We start from the raw sequence: 22138 nt of genomic DNA, 5'->3' as shown, positions 1-22138 counted from the left end.
GTCGTGATTATTTTTTAACTTTTCGATGGCAAATAACTATCCAAGTGTCAAATTTTAACTAAAAGTTAAACAAACAAGCGAAATGGTTCACACCCTAAGTTGTACAACTACTCGGTGTACGTAAAATAAGTAGTTTTTACCCTAGTGTGACCTACCCTTAGATTTCAATTAAAAGTTTTTTTCAATATAATAGGTACGATGCAAGATTGCAACCATTCATTTGCAAAAATTTACATTCATTTGCTATCATCTCAGTTCAGAAGCATGCTATCGAAAAACAATGTATGAATGAATTTAACCTTGTAGTTTTATCTGAAAGTTTGCCGAATAACATTGGGGTCGCACACGCATTCCAAAGTCGTGAGCGAGCTGTGAAGGCAACTTTCCACAGCGTGAATGAAATTTACAATCATCGCGTGGAGAGTTGCCTTCACAGCTCGCTCACGACTTTGGTATACGTTTGCGACCCCAATGTTATTCGGCAAACTTTCAGATAAAACTACAAGGTTGAATTCATCCACACATTGTTTTTCGATAGCATGCTTCTGAACTGCGATAATAGCAAATGAATGTAAATCTTTGCAAATGAATGGTCGCAACCTTGGTACGATGTTGAAATTTAGCTAATAAATATTATAGCGCATTTAGTTCACCACTGGACTATCGCACTAGTTTTCACGAGTGCGAAAACGCTAATAAAAGTGCGCGATTGCATCAAATCAACTCGGTGTCTTCAGAGCACTTATTCACCATAGATTGAAGAAATAGTGCGCCGAAGACATCAACCTGAATTGATGCAATCGCGCACTTTTATTTACGTTTTCGCACTTATGAAGTCGCAGTTCGCAGTCCAGTGGTGAACTAAATGCGGTATATTTATATGAACAATAGTCTATTTTACGAAACGACAACAGTGTTGATATTGATATTAACACTCACGGGCTTGGGCGCGACCTCCTGTCAAATTTTCATTCATGAAATTAGCGATCAGCTGATCCGAAACGTCTCGTAAAATGGCTCATAATCAGATTCTAGGGGTTTTGACCGAATTAAGGCCCACTAGTAGTGGGTCACTAGTAATCCTACATTATAGAGATCTGCGGAGGCGGCCATTGTAAGCCAATCGTGCAGAAAGAACTGTCAAAGTGTGAGCCAAATGAACAGGCTGATCGTTCGTAAGAAGGCGTCGATTGAACGGTATTGCAATCCGAACTAAATAAATTAAAATTATTTATTTTTAATATCGAGAAATTGACGGTATATGTAAGTTTAGTAAAAAGATAGAATTCAATTAATTCTGCTTTCAAAAGCTCAAGCTTATGACGAAACTTTTGTTGCTGCACTTCTCGAAAAAACTTTCATTGCTGCTTCTTGCTTCAGTTCTGCCGATATGTTTAGCTTAACACTTTGCAATAAATTTCAGATTTCATCGATTGCTCCGCTATTTTTTTCAAAATTTTGAAAAAAAAAATCTACCATAATTAGAAAATGTAAACAAAACAACTTGAACCACTACGAAGTCACGCACAAAGTTTGAACATCTAGCTTTGCAGCAAGTGTTGGCAGCTGATGTAAACAAAATGAACAGCGTTGCCGAATCGACATATGTAACTTCCGCTTATCTCTACACTGAAAAACAAGAGAACCCAAATTTGAGTATTTTTAAACTCACTTTTGAGTTATTTTTTGTAACCTCTTTCATTCGCTCTGTTTATTGTTGTCAGAGAGTGAATAGCAAAACAACCCAACTTTGAGAGTTCGATGCGGGAAGCCAAAATTGAGTAAGTGACACAGTACCGAAAGTTGGGTAATTTGAACTGACGGTTGAGTAGAAAGAACTTCGACTCTAGGTTCTATGGCCGTATACGCCTAAATGCAAACTACCTACCTCAACATCGACTCCATCAACTCAAAATTGGCTTCCCGCAAGCAACCTCGAAGTTGGGTGGAATGAACTCACTTTTGGGTACTTTCGTTTTTCCGTGTATGTAGAGGATTTCTATGGGTCACTACCCAGAAAAGCCACTAATTAAAATAATTTATTCTTTTTCGTTTAGTGTGCAAATGCACCCCGACTGACTGACAGGTTCGGAGAAAGCGCAGTGAAGTTTGTTGTAAAGTTTGCTAAATGTTTATTTTGCATTTATACGAGGTATTTTTCTATAATTATTAATAATATAACTGTGCCTAAAGTAATACGTTTAATTACAGCTCGCAAAATGAACGATACAGCGGAAGTGTCTGGAGGAAGCTCCTCCCCGGAATCCGCACCAAAACAATCCAAGGAGGAAAATCTATCAGGAGAGTGTCGGCTTTGTTTGGATCCATTCGGGGTGAATGTAGTCTCAATAGCCGATCCCCAGTTAAAGGAACGAATGGACAAAGTGTTCCCATTTTCGGTGAGTTTGCTTGAAAATTTCTCCTTAATTAGGTAGTTAGTTGATTGATGACAACACATTCATTGTATCATTTTACAAGAGCACCATGTCCCATCTCGATAGGGTAACTAGTTTAATGCCATTGACACCGCCCCCCCCCCCCCCCCATGCATCGGGAACATCCATCACGTAGGTCACACTCAAATTGAGAATTTTCAACATCAGGATAAATATATTCCTGAAAGAATCGCAGGACGAATTTCTGAAAGAATTCCTTTGCGGGAGGTGCAAAGGTATTCTTGAAGTAGTTCATGGCTTGTATTCTTGAAAAAATCCGTGGATGACATCTTGGAGAATTTCCTGGTCCCTGTACGCATCCCTGTACAATTATCTTAAATAATTCTAATATTACTGGAGGAATTGCTCTAGAAATCCTTGAAGTAATTAACTGCAGGTATTTCTAAGAAGCATTCTTAGACAAAATCTTGGGTACATCTCAAGGAATCACAATCGGAATTCCCGGTGCAATCCCAGGGAGGGAAACCTAAAGGAATTCTTGGAGGAATGCCTGGAAACATTTCTGAAGAAATCCTTTCAGGAATCTTAGGAGAAACTCCTTTAGGAATCTCTGTAGGAATTCCTGGAAGAATTTCCCTAAAAATCCTAGAGGGCCTTTCGAAGGAATACTTGGGAAAATTTCTGAGATTCTTGGAGGAATCCCTGAAGCAATTCCTGTGGGGATTCCTGGATAAAACCCTGGATGGATGCTGGGAGCGAGGCCTACAGGAATTCCTGAAAAAAATACCTGGAGGAATTCCTGGATTAATACCAGGAAAAAATGCTGGACGAATTCTTGGAAGAATTCCTTGAGGAATGCCTGAAGGAATTCCTAGAGGAATCTCTGGGAGCATTCCTGCATTAGTTCCTGAACAAATTATTGGAGGAATGCCTGGAGACATTTTTGAAGAAATCCTTTCAGGAATTCCTGGAAGAATACCTAGAGGAAGTCCTGGAGGAATCCCTGGAGAAACTCCTCGAGAAATCGCCGAGGCAATTCCTATAGGAATCTGCAGTAATCCCTGGAGGAATTCCTAGAAGAATTTCTCTGAAAATCCTAGAGGATTTTTTGAAGGAATACTTGGGAGGATTTTCTGAGCCTATCTCTGGAAAGATTCCAGGAGGAATCTGGAGAAATTCCTGGAGCACTTCCTGGAAGAATTACTAGAAAAAGTCCTGGAGAAACTCCTGGAGAAATCCCTGAAGCAATAGGAGGCAATCAGTGAAGTACTAGATTGAAAGTAGTGAGCTGGATTTTTGTATGGTGAGATGATCGATTCTCCATTTCTGCAATGAAATGGTGCAAACAGCGTGGGTTATATGATTTCTTGCCTAATTTGATGCTGTTTGAGCAAAAGTTTGGATAACTGTGTTGTTGTATTATGTATTTCTTGCAATTCAACAACACAGTTACCCAAACTTTTGCTCAAACAGCATCAAATTAGGCAAGAAATCATATAACCCACGCTGTTTGCATCATTTCATTGCAGAAATGGAGAATCGATCATCTCACCATACAAAAATCCAGCTCACTACTTTCAATCTAGTACTTCACTGATTGCCTCCTATTCCTGTCCTCCTGGATAAACCCCTGGGGGAATGCTTGTAACGAGGCCTGGAGGAACTCCTGAAACAAAAACCTGGAGGAATTTCTGGAATAATGTCAGGAAAAATTCCAGGAGGAACGCCTGGAGGAATTCCATGAGGCATGTCTGAAGGAATTCCTGTAGGAATCTCTGGAAGCCTTTCTGCAGGAACTCCTGGAGGAATCCCTGAAAGAACTCCTGGGGGAATTCCTGAACAAATTATTGGAGGAATTCCAGAAGCAATCACCAGAGGAATTCCTAATTGAATTCCTAAACAATTGCGGAAATTCCAGGCTGAAATTCTGATGGAATGCCTGGAAGAAATTCCTGGAGAAAACCTGAAGGAACTCCTACAGTAATTCCTGAAGGGGCAATTCCAAGAGGAATCCCTGGAAGAATTCTTAGAACTTCCTGGAGAAACCCAAGGAAGAATTTCCGAAGCAATCATAGGAGGAATTCTTAAAGGAATCCCAGGAGTAGCTCATGAAGAAATCCCAAGGGAAAGTATTGAAGAAATATCAGAAGAAAATCTTGAAAAAATCCAGAAGGAATTCCAAGAAGAATTCGTGGAGCAACTCCTGGAGGATTCCCTGTAGCAGTTTCTGAAGGAACCCCTGGAGGAATTTCGGAATGAATTCCAGGTGGGATTCCTGAAGGAATACCAAGAAAAGTTCCTGAAGGAACTTTTCGAAGGAATGTTTAAAATAATCCCTGGAGCTGTTCCTGAAAGAATCCCTGAAGGAATTCCCGAGTGATTCTCTGGAGGAATTTCTGATAGATTCACTGGAGGAACTCGTGGAGGAACAAATACAAATGTCAGCGCACCCTAAGGGTAAATTGATTTCGCTGAAATTTTGAACGTAGCTTTTGAGAGCCAAAAATAACTGATTCAGGAGGTAAGACCTGGTAAGACTGCATTATTCGAATTATAAGTGTGGGCCACTCTAGTTTAGATATTGAGAGTGTCTAGTTTAGTTAACTGAATTACCTCTTCGTAATTTTTCCAGATCCAACCGGTGGATAAATTCCCCATCGGAGTGTGTCAAACATGCTTCTCCGTTATAACAGAATTCCACAGCTACACGGAAAAAGTTCAGCTGAATCAACATCAGCTGAGTGCCCGAATGGCTGGGCAATCGGAAAAGATGGTAGATACAATCAAAGAAGAGGCCTCCCTAGAACCGTCGGTAGAAATGACCGAATCACAAGTACCGATGGTGTTCAAGGACGAGCCTCAGCAACCTTCCGACCCTTCAGATGACCCAGACGACGTTAAGGAAGATGTTGACGTTTATGTAGAGGAGTATAGTCCGCCGAAGAAGCGTCAGTACAGGAAACGAAAAAAGGTCAAGGCAAAAGATTCAAACGATGAATCCGACTCGGATGATGGGGAATCGAAACCTGCTAAAACAAAGAAGTACAACGTCAAACCGAAGGAGGAACGAAAGAAGGATGAAAAGCTTGTATCGGAATTCTACCGAATGGCGTGTGATCTATGCGGAGCCGTACTGGCCGATGTCACTTCTCTTTACTCTCACTTCCGCAAAGAGCATCAGGAAAAAGGATATGTTGTGTGCTGTGACAAGAAGATATTCAAGCGATGCTTCATGTTGGAACACATGAAATTCCATACTAATCCTTCGGCATACCGGTGCGAAATTTGCAACAAGAACTACAAGAACAAAGTCTACCTTTCGTTGCATCAGATAAAGCTGCACGGAAAAGAAGAGGATCGGCCCTTCAAGTGTGACCGCTGCAAGCAGTCCTTTGCCAAGAAATATCAACTACAAGCTCACATGGTGTCCCACGAAAAGGTACAATGTCCAATATGTTCCCGCATGATGGGCAACAAAATGGCCCTGGCCACTCACATAACCAACCAGCATTCCAACAAGGATCGCAAATTAATTTGCGACACCTGCGGAAAGGAATTCCTCAATAAGACATGCTTCGAGCGACACGTCAAGGAGCACCAGGGCATCGAAGTGCATCCGATGTTGGAGTGTCACATTTGTCACAAGTGGCTCAAGGGAGAGCGCTGTCTGCAAAAACATCAACGTTATTCGCACTTCGAAACGGACCAGGTGCACACATGCGACATCTGCCATCAGAACTATCCCAACTCGAGGGCGCTGTGGAGTCACAAGAAGGTAGTGCACGTGGAAGAAAAGTTCGAATGCGAGTTCTGCGGAAAGCGGTTCAAGCGAGCGGTCAATCTCAAGGAACATCGCACTATCCACACCGGCGAACGGTTGTACTCGTGCGAGTACTGCGGGGCGTCCATGAACTCCAACGCCAATCTGTACACGCACGTCAAGAAGAGTCATCCGGTGGAGTATGCGGAGAAACGGCAGCAAGCGGCTGCCATGAATGGGCCGAAAGCCTAGCGAAGGTAAGTAGCGGATTTTGGTTATATAGGAATATGGCAAGACATGTAAAAACTGTGGTAGTTATTTATGCCGAAATATTGTCCTTAACATCGTTTGGAAGGCGGGAGATTTTTGGAGTTGTGAAGTTCATAGAGAGTACTCAATTTAGAAAATACGGGTAATCTTCGTTATACAACGATAGTCGTACTGACTAGGGCTGAGTTTAAATCCTGGTTCGGATAGGGATATATTCGATACAAACATATCGGTTAAAACACAATACAACAATTTTGTTCAAATTCATGGGAAGGAAAGGATAAAAACACAAATTCACACGTAACGGGCACTGGGTGTTTCAAGCTAAGCCCTTTTATGAGCTGTTTTGGATTCTGGAAATTTCATTGCAATTTAATAGCCGGAAATGTATGTTTCTATTCAAAGTTGATTGACCTAATGCCTCATACCATCGTCTACTAACTGCTTTGAAATACTCAGAGGTTTCTTTCCAAAATTGCTAGGTAATTCTGACTTTCTGTAGTATAATTTATTTTCATGAGTTTTATTAAGTATTGGAGAATGTTATTCGTTAAACCTAATTCTCAAGCTACTTTTGCAAATTACCCATAAGTGAACTCAATTGCCTTCTTCTTCGCTTCCAGCCATTCTTCCGGGTGTTTGTTCTTTTTGTGGGCATAAAGATTGCCTCTGGAATTGCTAGTCATACCACACACGTCGCACGAATACAACGGTTGACCCGTATGCGTTGCCCTGTGCTCCTTCAAATAGATCTTCCTCTTGAACTTTTTGCCGCAAAATTCGCATTCAAACTTTTCCTCCACGTGCACCACCCGTTTGTGGCTAACCATGGCTCTCATATTCGGGTACGTCTGGTTACAGATATCACAATTTGCCGGCTTGCCTCTTTCGGAGTGCAATGCCTTTATGTGGATTTTTAGACACTGTGGACCGCTAATCCACTTGCTGCAAATGTGACACTGAACCCGTTCCGTCGTAAGCAATCCCTGGTGCTTCAAGATGTGCCGGTCCATCGCCATCTTGGTACGGAATTCCTGTCCGCATGTTTCGCAAATCAAGCGCTTTCGCTCACCGTGCATCATTTCCATGTGACACTTCAGCGTAAAAGCACTAGCCATCATCTTGTTGCAAATGGTGCACTCCGCTTGGACGTGTGTTTGCAAATGGGCCTTCAGAAGAAATTCCTTCGGGAAGCTTCGATGACATTTGTCACACTTGAAGGGCTTCTCCTCCGAGCGGCTATGCGACTTCAAGTTGTGTAAGTTTAGATAATACTTCGTTTTGTAACTCTTGTTGCACAACTCGCAACGTAATTTATCTGGTTGCACATGCGAATCAATATGCTCTAGTATCCTGGACTTCTTGTACATCACACGATTGCAGCACTTAATGCTAGCACGTACATTATGCTTTCTTCTCGTGTGTTGCTGTAGCGCATACAGCTCATCGAATGACTCTGAGCAAACTTCACAAGCCAGCTTGAAGAATTCTTTTATCTTACGATTTTCTTCCTCAGTCTTCTTGATTTTGTTCTCATCCGGTTTTTTCTTCTCGACCTCTTCCTTTGATCGCTTCGTGTACTTCCGTTTAGTTCGCTTCGGTGCTGGCTCTTCGCTGCTTTCGCTCGAATAGGAATCATCGTTGCAGTCGTCTTCTTCCTTAATTTCATCCACGTAGACTTCTTCGCTTTGCACCGGATCATGCTCTTCCTGTTTCTCTCCATCAGGCATTTCCAACTTGAGCGATTCTAGCACTATCTTTGATTTGTACTCTTCTTCGCTGATAGCAGCCTCCTTCAACTGGTTCTGATTGCTTTGAACTGTTTTGTGGTACGAATACCATTCTGATACCTTGCAGCAACAGTCGGAACATACCACATCCGGTAAGGATTCTTCTAACGGAAGCTGAGTAGGACGTAAAAAGAATGTGTCAACTATACAGTTCTTTTGCATCTTCATTGAAAAAAACTTACCTCAAACTGAAAAACGGATTCAAGCTTGGGATGTAACTCCGGGTCCTTAATTGAACGATTGGTAGTCACGTCTATGGAACACGGTTCCATGCACAGACGACAGAGTTCTTTTGCCTTTGCAGCCATTCGAGGATCGGTTTTAGTATTCACCAAGGTTGAAGTTTAATCGACCTTATTATTTGGTGTTTTTATATTTTTATTTCATTTATCTTATATCTTTTTTTTGTAACTGCTGATGTATTCAGAATTTCAAAATTGTTTACTTGTAATATTACAAGTTTTACGAACTTTGTCATTTGAAAACTCTGGTAGTAAATAAAGAAGCTACATTTAAAACAGATTTACACGCTCATCTAAACCGAAACTAATGTCTGTAATAATAACCAATATTCACAATACATGACCCCTTCAATCCTGAGTGCTATAATTTATACCTACTCATGTGCAGCGATAAGCTTTCCCGTATAACCCCTCGTCTCCACTAGACATAAACGTCGTGCCATTTTGCTGCCAAAAAGAGAAAACGTAACAGAAAAGATCAACATCGCTGCTTTCCATTCAAACAGCGAGAGAACATTTCTGTCATGACACATCTGTCCAGCAATATGGCAAGACATTTCTGCTAGGAGACGTCGGGTATGGGAACGTTCAAAAATTACGTCGAACATTTGGGGGAGGGGGGGGGGTCTAGAAAAGTACACTTTGTCACATGTGACAGTACGTGTATTGGGTATAGGAAAATTGCGTGACAGAGGGGGGAGGGGGGTCTAGAAGTCCCGAAAAACGTAATATTTGATTCTTCCCTAATGGAGATTTATACTCTGGACAGACATGTGATACGAGTGTGATTCCTGTACAACGGTACGCAGTGTCAAGAAAATTCTAACAAGACTGACTTGAACTGAGAGAATTTTCAGTATGGCACTCATTTCAAGCACAATTGTACAGTGATTCTTGTATCACATGTGTGTCATAAGTATTATTGCCATGGAATGGTGGATTGGTGTTTCAAGGTACGCAGCAAAAATCCAACGAGAACAAGCTACAGTACACGGTAAAAAATCTGCACTGTGATATGAACTGATTGACACTTGAATTCGACTACTGTTCAATCAGTTTGTTATCAATTACATATCATTTGGCAAAGAACATCCAATGCTTCTTCAAATTTAATGGAACTTCACATCAATTCGTTGTTGACAATGTTTTGATTTCAAAACTAAATAAAAAAAATGTGTTCAGCCGCAGCCAGATTCGATACCAGGTCCTCCAGAGTCACGATCAACTGTTCTACCACTACACTACTTCACATCTGTTGGAGAGGTGTGAATCGAAGCGAATCACTTTCTACCACCTGTCATCTATATTTACTTTCATGCCCAAAACAGTCATCACCAAATCAACAGCTTTTCAATTTGGATCGTATTGCTTTTTACAAAGTGCAAATCGAAGGGATTTTCAGTTAATTTCTCCGGTGAGTTTGTTTTGGTCCTCAAATCAACACTGACAGCATTGCGATCTCAAAGGAAAAGCATTTCTGATCATGTTGATTAGGACATTGAATAGTTAAGGGATTTTTCCCTTACATCGAGCGTGCAGAATTTTTACCGTGTACAAAAGGAATGTTCGTCAGTTGAGCTCAGGAGAGACAAAATCTCCGCCAGCAAAGAGAGCTAATAGGAAAACTGCTGCAGAAACAACTATGTACCGCACATGGAAGTGCGTGTGATGAGGAGGAGAATGAAATGAATGCAGCTAGCAGCGTCGATCTTTCAGAACCCGAACCAGTCCAAGATGATTTGGATAAATGGATTTCGTTTTTATCAAGTGGACGAGAAAAGTGTAAAAACAAACGAAAATGTTTTGAATGAAATAAATGAATTGTAGATACACAGTTAGTTAATAAAAACAGACCTGAAAGACCGTAAGGTTAAAAGGTCTTTATTCAATAATAATAATAATATGTAATAAATATCATATTTTGACCTTACTGTTTTGGCCTAAAGTTAAATACATGAATATTTCAAGATTTGCTGTACATGTTTAACATGTATCTAATTTATCACTGCTAATAAACCACGTGGTCTTTTTGGGAGATTCTGATACGCTTTTTCTTCTCATACGTTTTTTTTTTCCAGGAAAGCACCCCATTAAGCCCTATCCAATGAATCATTGAAGCCGACTTTTCCGCTACTCACCGCATCAAAACAAAAGCGCCACCGTATATGGACGGTAACACAGTGAAAGCAGTCGAGTTACGTCAAACACACAAGGCTACGGTGGCGCTATCTGTTCATTTCATAGCGGCCGTTTTAGTTATTTTAGTGATTCATTTCCAACTCCAGATATCTATGAAGTGGGCCAAGTTCTTGGACATAGGGTATTGGTTCCCTTATTAAGCATGTGGCTCCCATTTTCATCCTACAAAAAACAAAGGATTGAAGCGCTGTTAGTTTTGTTTCTTATTTTTGTATTTTTTGTTAGAAGTGAGTACCCATGTAAACAAAAAGAACGGAATCAATCGGTGCCGTAATCGCTTGTTTTTGAATAGGATGAATATGGGAGCGTGAGATTACTGATGGAACACATACCCTATTCTGAGTAGATATCTACACTGCAAACAATCCAAACGTCATAACTACGTGAAAACATACGTAGTATTTTTCCATCGCACTTTCCACGTATCACTTACGTGGAACATGGGTAGCAAGAAATGAACTCAAGAGTCACTCATGAACTATTCATCCACCGGTATTCCACGTAGCAGTTACGTGACTTTTCGTATCCTTTACAGAGTGTGCCTGTAGTTCATACTGAACACTCCAGTAAATTGTATTTTGATTTAATATCATAATTACGGTATCTATAGATGAATTTCAGCGGTTTTTACTTTTGGTTAAGTAATCAAATAGCTACATTATCTTCCAACTGATGAATTTCAAACATAATTTGAAATGCATACAGTTGGAAGATAATGCAACCAATGGTGGAAAATGTAGACAAGTAAACAAAACATTTTTTCTCACATATTTCACTTATTTAATTGATTTGAAATATTGAAACATTTTTAAGGGGCTGTTTCTGGTGCAGTTTGAAGTTTTGTTTGTCCGGTTCCGTCAAGGGCTCCGCTAGAGTCAGATTGCGGCAGCAAGCTCTTCGATGCATGCGGGTACTCCTGCTGACGGATGAAGAATAAATCCGCCGACATTTTTCACACCATCATCAAAGCGGAAATACAAGTCATCCCTGTAGAATCATGAATAGTCAACTAGATATGCGCAAAATGCTCAACATTAATGGAAAATGTACTTACTGATGTCGAATTTCATCGTTGATGCAAAAGCTCCCAGAATTTGTTTTTCACTGCCGCCATCTTGGCGATTCTTCACACGCAAGTTCATCACTAAATAAACAAAGAATGAATCTGTCAGGATGAAGTAGCTACGTGATTTTCTCGTAGCAGGTACTGAGCAACAAGATGAAGGTACCAGGAGCCTAATTTAGTGTTTACCATTGTTCCGGTGAATACTACCGTCGACAGGTAAATTCAAGGAAATGAACTCTTTTTTGGCGCTACGTGATTTTCCACGTAGCCTTGACGTGTGTATTATTTTGAGTGTAATCAACATTTCCTGCCCATCTCCGCTGATCGTAAGGACCTGGCCAGGTATCGAGACCGAGAGTTAGTTAAATGAAAGGTTTGTCAAGTAGGGGTAGTCGGGGTAATATGGCCAATGGGGCACTTTGAGCACCACTGGAAAATCACCTAAAATCTAGTATTTTTTGAATATCTACCTAGGAGCTCCAATACTGGCCTGATATTGAAGCGATTGAAACATTAGAACGAAGTAATTTAGTCTCATAGTAAATTAGAAAAATAAAATTTAAAATTGTTGGCCAAATTACCCCGACGAGGGCTGAACAAAAACATCTCATAAGACTTCTCTAACGTTTAGAGGTAATCATACCATCTACCAGAGCTGCGGCAACACACGCGAGCTGGGAACAGCTTTCATCGTGATGGGTGATATGCAGAGGCGCGTGATCGGTTGGTGGCCGATCGACGAAAGAATGTGCAGGTTGAGGATCAAGGGCCGATTCTTCAACTTCAGCATAATAAACGTGCACAGCCCACACTCCGGAAGTACTGATGATGACAAGGACGCATTTTACGCGCAGCTCGAACGCGAGTACGATCGCTGCCCAAGCCACGACGTCAAGATCATCATAGGAGATTTGAACGCTCAGGTAGGCCAGGAGGAGGAATTCAGACCGACGATTGGTAAGTTCAGCGCCCACCAGCAGACGAACGAAAACGGCCTACGACTCATTGATTTCGCCGCCTCCAAAAATATGGCCATACGTAGCACCTTTTTCCAACACAGCCTCCCTTATCGTTACACCTGGAGATCACCACAGCAGACGGAATCTCAAATCGACCACGTTCTGATTGACGGACGGCACTTCTCCGACATTATCGACGTCAGGACCTATCGTGGCGCCAACATCGACTCCGACCACTATCTGGTGATGGTCAAACTGCGCCCAAAACTCTCCGTCATCAACAATGTACGGTACCGGCGACCGCCACGGTACAACCTAGAGCGACTGAAGCAACCGGATGTCGCCTCAGCATACGCGCAGAATCTCGAAGCCGCGTTGCCAGACGAGGGCGAGCTCGATGAGGCCCCTCTAGAGGACTGCTGGAGTACAGTGAAAGCAGCCATCAACGACGCAGCCGAGAGCACCATCGGGTACGTGGAACGGAATCGACGGAACGAATGGTTCGACGAAGAGTGCAGAACGGTTTTGGAGGAGAAGAACGCAGCGAGGGCGGTAATGCTGCAGCAAGGGACTCGACAGAACGTGGAACGTTACAAACAGAAGCGGAAACAGCAGACCCGCCTCTTTCGGGAGAAAAAGCGCCGCCTGGAAGAAGCGGAGTGTGAAGAAATGGAACTGCTGTGCCGTTCCCAAGAAACACGGAAGTTCTATCAGAAGCTCAACGCATCCCGCAACGGCTTCGTGCCGCGAGCCGAAATATGCAGGGATAAAGACGGAGGCCTCTTGACGGACGGACGTGAGGTGATCGAAAGGTGGAAGCAGCACTTCGATCAGCACCTGAACGGCGTGGAGAACGTAGGCACGGGAGCCCACGGCAACGGAAGGAACGACGACACCAGTGCAGCGGAGGACGGAAATGAACCAACTCCCACGCTGAGGGAAGTTAAGGATGCCATTCACCAGCTCAAAACCAACAAAGCAGCTGGTAAGGTGGTATCGCAGCTGAACTCATCAAGATGGGCCCAGAAAAGTTGGCCACCTGTCTGCATCGGCTGATAGTCAGGATCTGGGAAACCGAACAGCTACCGGAGGAGTGGAAGGAAGGGGTAATCTGCCCCATCCACAAGAAAGGCGACCATTTGGAATGTGAGAACTTCAGGGCGATCACTATTTTGAATGCTGCCTACAAAGTGCTATCCCAGATCATCTTCCGTCGTCTGTCACCTAAAACAAATGAGTTCGTGGGAAGTTATCAAGCCGGCTTCATCGACGGCCGATCGACAACGGACCAGATCTTTACCGTACGGCAAATCCTCCAGAAATGCCGTGAATACCAGGTCCCAACGCATCACCTGTTCATCGACTTCAAAGCGGCATACGACAGTATCGACCGCGCAGAGCTATGGAGAATCATGGACGAAAACGGCTTTCCTGGGAAGCTGACTAGACTGATTAAAGCAACGATGGACGGTGTGCAAAACTGCGTAAGGGTTTCGGGTGAACTATCCAGTTCATTCGTATCTCGCCGGGGACTGCGACAAGGTGACGGACTCTCATGTCTACTCTTCAACATCGCGCTGGAAGGTGTGATGCGACGAGCCGGGCTCAACAGCCGGGGAACGATTTTCACAAAATCCGGTCAATTTGTGTGCTTTGCGGACGACATGGACATTATCGCTAGAACATTTGGAACGGTGGCAGAACTGTACACCCGCCTAAAACGCGAAGCAGCAAAGGTCGGACTGGTGGTGAATGCCTCAAAAACAAAGTACATGCTGGTAGGCGGAACCGAACACGACCGGATCCGTCTGGGTAGTAATGTTACGATAGACGGGGATACTTTCGAGGTGGTGGAGGAATTCGTCTACCTCGGATCCTTACTGACGGCTGACAACAACGTGAGCCGTGAAATTCGGAGGCGCATCATCAGCGGAAGTCGGGCCTACTACGGGCTCCAGAAGAAACTGCGGTCGAAAAAGATTCACCCACGCACCAAATGCACCATGTACAAAACGCTAATAAGACCGGTGATCCTCTACGGGCACGAGACATGGACCATGCTCGAGGAGGACCTACAAGCACTCGGAGTTTTCGAGCGACGCGTGCTAAGAACGATCTTCGGCGGCGTGCAGGAGAACGGTGTGTGGCGGAGAAGGATGAACCACGAGCTCGCTGCACTCTACGGCGAACCCAGCATCCAGAAGGTGGCCAAAGCCGGAAGGATACGGTGGGCAGGGCATGTTGCAAGAATGCCGGACAACAACCCTGCAAAGCTGGTGTTTGCAACGGATCCGGTTGGCACAAGAAGGCGTGGAGCGCAGAGAGCACGATGGGCGGACCAGGTGGAGCGTGACTTGGCGAGCATTGGGCGCGACCGAGGATGGAGAGCGGCAGCCACAAACCGAGTATTGTGGCGTACTATTGTTGATTATGTCTTGTCTTAATGATGTTGAACAAATAAATGTATGTATGTAAGACTTCTCTTGTTTAAATACCTTTAATAACTTTGAAATTAGTTAGTTTTCTGTACACTTTATGTTGATACTATATGATTCAACATAAAGCGAAGCATATTAAGTTTGTATTACATTAGGCGATATAAATTCTTTATTGAAAATAGGATGCTCGTATTACCCCGATGGTTCAAAATCGACCCAAAAACAACACTTTTTTCAAAAATCAATTTTTGGCATTTAAACACGATTAGACCATGATATTTTTATGCAACTAGTAAAGTATTATCAGAAACATTCTGACATTCTGAGATTAAACGTTGTTTTCTGCATCTTCAATCGACTTTTGCTTAAGGTGGCCAAATTACCCCGATTTACCCTACCAGGCAACTTTTCCGGCACATTATACGTCTCTATCGACAGCCACTCCAGGATGTGTACGGTCGGCTATGCTATGCTAAGTGGCCAAAGTGTACGCTCCATACAAATTTTGAAAATTTTGTATAGGCGAAAGTCTACGAGGGGGAGAGGGTCTGCGATAGCCAAAAATGAGTCTACGTAGTTTATGGACAGCGGCTTATTGAAGCTCGTGCGACTGCTTAACCGCACATAGAACATGACTCAAACTTCAGAATGTTTCGAAGGCCTTCTACGCTAGTTATACATTTACGATTTTTTTAAGTTACCAGCATAATTTAAATAACCAGTTAAAAGTAAAAGTAAACCTCAAATGTTCATTGAAAAACATTGATTTTTGCGCCTTTGAAAGCGGTTTAAATTAAGCCCCGCAGCCTACGGGTTAAGAAGGAGCAGGTTAGCCGGTTGAAAAATAGCAAAGCCATTGGAGCAGATCAACTACAAAGCGAGTTACTCAAATACGGTGGTCCGCAGAAACCTACGATCGAACAAAGTTTGCTGTCACACGAAGTTAACTATCTACAAAACGCTGATTAGACTGCTAGGCCTTTATGGACACGAAGCATGGACTCTACGTGTAGAAGACCAACGCGCCCTTGGAGTTTTCGAAGCTTGCGTACCATCTACGGCGGAGTGCAGATGGAAGACGGGAATTGGAGCAGGCGAATGAACCACGAAGCTGCTGAGAGAACCAACGATCGTCCACAACGCGAAAATCGGGAGGCTACGGTGGGCGCGTCACATCATCAGCATGTCGGATAGCAACCCGACTAAAATGGTTCTCGAGAGTCATCCGCCCGGTACAAGAAGACGCGGTGCACAGTGAGCCAGGTGGGTCGATCAAGTGGAGGACAATCTGCGGACCTTTCGCAGAGTGCGGAACTCCTATGTACATCAGAGGTCACCCAGGCCTTTAGTCTGACCGAAGGTATGTAAGCCTACGAGTTACTCAACTTATAAGTTATACCTTATCTTCTCTGTGAGTATAGGTTATGTCGTGAAAATATGTTTTAGGATTTTTTAAAGCAAAATAAAAATTTCGAGCAAAAATAAAATAAAATAATTGATAAATTTTTATATATAATATAAATTATTTACAGATAAACCAGATAAATCAACAAAACATGTAAATATCATTCAAATAAAATTTAACTGTGAAACTTTCAATTCAAGGTGGTAGATTTCTTTCAGTGTGGGTGTCCGACCAAAACAAGCGATGCGATGACAGCCATCAGTGAAGTTTGAAGTGCAAAGTGAGGTGAAAAACAGACCGCTCGGGCGTTTCGCAATCATGGCTGCGGTAATCAGAAGTTTAATTCGGAATAAATCGCTGAATCCGCTGTTAAAAACTGTAAGTAGATACATCAATAGTTGATAGTTACATTTAGTTTTTTAAAACAGAGCATAGTGAACGATGAGACGGCTGTAAAAGCTTGCAAAGTTTAGTCAAAATTTGTGCTGGCTGCAGACTTGCGACCACGAGTGAGCTCTAGGGGAATGTCGTCAAGCGTTGTCTTTGACACATATGAACTCAGTAACAAATTTGTTAAAAAAAATCATATCTTTTAGAAAATCTTTATCCTTACAAATATTTGACACAACATTGTAGGAATCCATCCCGGTTCGATGTTACGCCAGTGCCAACCGTGTAAAACCCTTCAAAAAGGTGGGCATCTCCGATAAGGCCAGGAACGATGCCAGAGCCGCAGAAATGCGATCATTTGCTGCTGGTGTGGAGGAAGAAGGCGCTCTTGAGGTGGGCCAGCAGATCAAATCTTTAGGTCAATCCTTGGCCAGCCGGGGTTACCTACGACCGAGCAAACCTTACTCGCCACCGGAGGGCATACAGCAGAAAATTATGGACCTGGCCAAATCGAGCAATATTGGCAACCCGAAGCAAAAGTTTGCCAGCAATCAGCAAAAGTTCGACTTCTTGGCGGCATGTTTCAGTGCATTCAAGCACGGCGTTCCGAACTCGAGGCTGCATGAGATCGAATCCGTTGGTGAGTTGTATTTATGATTTTTCCTGTGATTTCTCCAAGGAATCCTGCATAAATCCCTACTACAAAGATATTTTCAGGAATCCTTCAAAAATAATTGCTAGTATTACTCCAGGAAAATAACTACTGATATTCCTCCAGTAATTCTTAGTGGTTCCTACTACGATCATGCTATAATTCCTCCAAAAAAAACCGCTAAGATTGCTCAAGCAATCCGTACTAGGATTTTTTCTAGGAATTTCGTCTTCCAGTAGGAAGAATTCGCCAATCAGGAATTCCTGTTGGGGTTTTTGTTGGGATTTCTTCCAGAAACTTCCTGCTGGTATTGCTCAAGCATTCTTACCGACATTTCTCCGGAGATTTCTCCAGGAATCCCTCAGAAGATTCCCCGAGGACTTCCATCAGGGAATCTACAGAACTTAATCTAGAATTTTTTCAGTAACTTTATTTAAAAAAATCTTCCGAGATCATTCCAGTAAGTCGTTAAAGTATTCCTCCTGGCATTTATGCAGGAATTTCTCTGAAGATTTATTCAGGGATTCCTTTGAAGGTTAGAAGGATTCCTCAAGAAATTTCTACAGATTTATCTAGGGATTTCTCTAGTTACGCTTGTTGCTGCATTGATGGATTCGAAACTATTTTCAATATTAAAAATTGATTAAAAATAACCAAAAAATGCAACACAGGGATTGACAAAGACAAAACTGCTTAAAAACTCACTACATGTCGTTGGGGAACATTTATACCTGAAAGTGTTCATACCAATTGCAGAGGACACCCTGGCATTCTATGCCACACCGGTGGACACCACACTTCCACTCGATGCACTGAAAACGGTGGAACTGCCGGAGAATTTGTACATCCAGCACGAGTACATTCGGTTCCACCCCGAGACGGACACCATGTTCGGAGGTAAGTCTGCTTTCCCCAAGAGTTCTACCATCGTCACCGGATTGAAGTACAAGGACAAATACAAGGGACACGTGGCGAAGAAGTCTTGGCCCTGAGCAGCGCCAATGCAAGTAAGTCGACTCATGTGGTAGCGAATAATAATTGTTATATTTGAATTATGCAAATAGTAAATCATTTTCTTCGAAATTATCCATATGCCAACTCGATCGCCTTCTTCTTTGCCTCCAGCCATTGTTCAGGGTGTTTACTCTTTTTGTGTGCGTATAGATTTCCGTTTGAATTGGTAGTCATGCCGCACACATCACATGAATACAACGATTGACCCGTATGGGAAGCTCGATGTTCCTTTAAATAAATCTTCCTCTTGAACTTTTTGCCACAGAATTCGCACTCAAACTTCTCCTCGACGTGTACTCGTCGTTTGTGGCTGGCCATAGCTCGTTCATTCGGATAGTTCTGATTACAGATATCACATGTAACTGGTTCTTTCTGCTCGGAGTGCATAGTTTTCACGTGGATTTTTAGATTTTGATGACCGCTGACCCATTTGCTGCAGATGTGACACTGAACTTTTTTGATCGAGACCAATCCCTGGTGCTTCAAAATGTGTCGCTCCATTCCCAGCTTGGTGCGGAATTCTTCGCCGCACGTTTCGCAAATCAAGTTTTTACGCTCACCATGTACAATTTCCATGTGACATCGTAGAGTAAAAGCACTGGCCATCATCCTGTGACAAATGGTGCATTCCGCTTGGACATGTGTCTGTAAGTGAGCTTTCAGAAGAAATTCTTTCGGGAAGCTGCGTTTGCATTTGTCACACTTGAAGGGTTTCTCCTCCGAGCGACTATGGGATTTCATGTTGTGTAAGTCCAGATAATACTTCGTTTTGTAACTCTTGTTGCACACATCGCAATGAAACTGATTCGGATGCAGGTGCGAATCGATATGCTCCAGTATCCTGCACTTCTTGTACATCACACGATTGCAGCATTTGATGGTAGCACGTATCTTGTGCTTCTTTTGAGTATGTTGTTGCAGCAAATACAGCTCCTCAAAAGATTCTGAGCAAACCTCACAGGCAAGTTTGAAAAACTCTTTGATTTTGTTGTTTTCTTCTTCATTCTTTTTGACCCTTTCCTCGTCCGGTTTTTTCTTCTCGATCTTCTGTTGCGATCGCTTTGTGTATTTCCTTTTAGTTCTCTTTGGTGTTGGCTCTTCGCTAATTTCGCTGGAATCCGATTGATCGCTGCCATCATCTTCCTGTTTGACGTCCACATAAACCTCCTCGCTTTGTACTGGATCACGCTCATCCTCTTGATCTCCTTCGTGGATTTCCACCTTGAGCGATTGCAGCGCTAACTTCGATTCGTATTCCTCCTCGCTTACTGCGGCCTCCTTCAATTGCTGTTGATTCTGCTCCACTGTTTTGTGGTACAAATACCACTCGGAGACTTTGTAGCAACAGTCCGAACATACCGCATCCGGTAACGATTTCTGTATAGGAAACTGCGAAATATGGAAAAGTTTTTTTTTTAGAATTTTTCCTATTTACGAACTTAGAAAATTACCTCAAACAGAAAAACGGCCACTAGTTTGGAATGCAATTCGGGGTCCTGAATGGAACGGCTCGCTGCCACGTCCATGGAACATTGTTCCATACACAGTCGACAGAGTTCTTTTGCTTTAGCAGCCATGTACGGCTTTGTGACAATTTATGCAATAGAAATAGAATAGAGTTTTCAACAAGGAAATTTACAATTGAAGAAAACTTTGTATTACTTTGCTGTTACAAATATTATAGTTTAATGAAAGCTCAGGGAAGATTCAAATATTACGTCCATCATTTTTTGGGATTTCTAGACCCCCCCTCCCCCCTCTGTCACGCTATTTTCCTATACCTAATACACGTACTGTCACACTTTTCTAGACCCCCCCCCCCTCCCCCAAATCATGGACGTAATTTTTGAACGTTCCCTCAACGTAAAAAGTAAACAAAGCACATCATGACATAAGGCATTTGATGGATGGCGTCTGTGCACACAGAGAAACGAAAGTAACCAAAAATAAGTCATTTTCACCCACCTTCAAAGTTGCGTACGGCATTTTAAAAATGAGTTGGTGCGGTCGATTTATAATTTTGATATTCATACAGGTTTGGACCGATAGGTAGTTTTCAAATCTTCGCGATTTTCCAATTGAAAAACCTATGGCGCTTTTCTCATCGTTCCTTCGAAGAACCATTTCATCCTAACTTCGAGCTGAACGTAGTATTGGACAATGTTTGTTTATATTACCCTCGTGGTGACTTTAGTCGATTGTTCATTCATATGTGTTTCCCTTTCTATTAGGTTTTTAAATACTGAAAAAATTATTGATTTTTTGATTTTACACGGGCACTTAAAAATCACAAAAAAAATAGATTTCGGCTCAGTTTCGCGTGAAGATTCAGAATATGAAGCTATCTCAACACCATTAAAGAAGCCAACTCGACCTGCTGACGTTATGGCATTTTGTATAGCTCACCTTTGTCCACTAGACTTCATCAAAAGTTCAAAAAACAGTTTCCAGATCAAGCAATATGGGTTCATATGATATGGTTCGTTCAAATATTACGTAACACTGTGGAGAAGAACGGGGGGTCTAGCTCTGTGTTATTATTGTTTTTGTTCATACAATATTCCCAAATTTTCCTTGCAAAAGTTGTTACGTGGAAGGAGGTCTAAAACTGTAAAATATTGCGTTTCGTAATATTTGAATAAACCCTATAAGAATGATGTTCGGTAACCATAAAATCTTCATTTTTAGGTCTCCGTTTTGGATTTTCAGAACGTTATTTCCAGGCCGAACAACAGTTGTGTAGATCCATTTTATATACTTGGGTTTTAGACCTCAAGTTGTACCAAAGGTTCGCCGGCATTGTCCGAAGGCCATACAAGCTTTCTTGATTCTGAACTCAATGTGAGGTGTCCAGGAAAGCTTGGAATCAAGAATGACTCCACATCGATTTCAGAATCAAAGAGACGCAAAGGTCGAACGCCATTACGGTTTCCGTAAAAAAGAACAATAGCTGTTTTACTCGGATTAACCGAAAGGCCATATTGGCGACACCAACCCTCAACTACCTGAAGGGCGCTTTGCATCAGGTCGAAAAGCGTGGTGATGCACATACCAATTAACAATGCTAGGTAGTCGTCGGCAAAACCATAAGTAGGGAAACCGCTATTATTGAGTTGCCTCAATAGCGTATCTGCGTATCGACAATCCACAAAAGCGGTGATAAGACTCCCCCTTGGGGACATCCACAAGCACTCAATTTCCTAATCCCTGCTAGACGTAATGTCGAGAAGATAGGGTATTGTACCATTTGGGCAGGTGTACCTATTTTGGTCACTTGTCGCTATAACTATGTTAATTTCAAACCGATTGATTTGAATTTTTGTACAGAGTTAGATACTGTACGCACCCAACTCTGAACATATTTTCAAATCAATCGGTTTGAAATCGACTTAGTTATAGCGGCAAGTGCCCAAAATAGGTGCACCTGCCCAAATGGTACAAGACCCTATATCGGTTTTTGAGCATTTGATGAATCCAATTGAAAATCATTGGAGATATATCCAGTCACAGTGGACTTACCAGATTGGTAGGCATGTTGGTTCACATAAAGAGGCACG

At 42.4% G+C, this 22138-nt stretch overlaps 3 protein-coding genes across 3 annotated transcripts in view; 2 read left to right on the top strand and 1 right to left on the bottom strand.

The window, feature by feature from the left end:
- The window catches only part of LOC109623139 (uncharacterized), an 86511-nt gene extending 66257 nt beyond the window's left edge, over window positions 1–20254 (bottom strand). The window contains exons 1-4 of the mRNA XM_062848673.1: window positions 20033–20254; window positions 18663–19970; window positions 8399–8557; window positions 7011–8330 (exon numbers count right to left, since the gene is read on the bottom strand). Of these exons, the coding sequence (XP_062704657.1) occupies window positions 7011–8330; window positions 8399–8557; window positions 18663–19970; window positions 20033–20158 (2913 nt within the window). The 5' untranslated portion in view covers window positions 20159–20254. The remainder of the gene's footprint in view (window positions 1–7010; window positions 8331–8398; window positions 8558–18662; window positions 19971–20032) is intronic.
- LOC109426767 (transcription factor grauzone) lies at window positions 2205–6549 on the top strand. The gene is made up of 2 exons (XM_019702307.3): window positions 2205–2399; window positions 5029–6549. Exons 1-2 carry the CDS (start codon window positions 2220–2222, stop codon window positions 6406–6408), a joined length of 1560 nt encoding a protein of 519 aa, XP_019557852.3. The 5' UTR covers window positions 2205–2219; the 3' UTR covers window positions 6409–6549.
- On the top strand, window positions 16753–18622 carry LOC109623416 (uncharacterized). The gene is made up of 3 exons (XM_020077960.3): window positions 16753–16903; window positions 17162–17555; window positions 18324–18622. The coding sequence occupies exons 1-3, from the start codon at window positions 16844–16846 to the stop codon at window positions 18557–18559; spliced, it is 690 nt and encodes a 229-aa protein (XP_019933519.3). The 5' UTR covers window positions 16753–16843; the 3' UTR covers window positions 18560–18622.
- Window positions 20255–22138: the final 1884 nt, after the last annotated feature.

The sequence above is a fragment of the Aedes albopictus genome, chromosome 2, assembly GCF_035046485.1.
Source record: "Aedes albopictus strain Foshan chromosome 2, AalbF5, whole genome shotgun sequence".
NCBI classification, from domain to species: Eukaryota; Metazoa; Arthropoda; class Insecta; order Diptera; family Culicidae; genus Aedes; species Aedes albopictus.
Note: the sequence above shows the minus strand (reverse complement) of the source record. Positions and strands in the feature narration are given on the sequence as shown.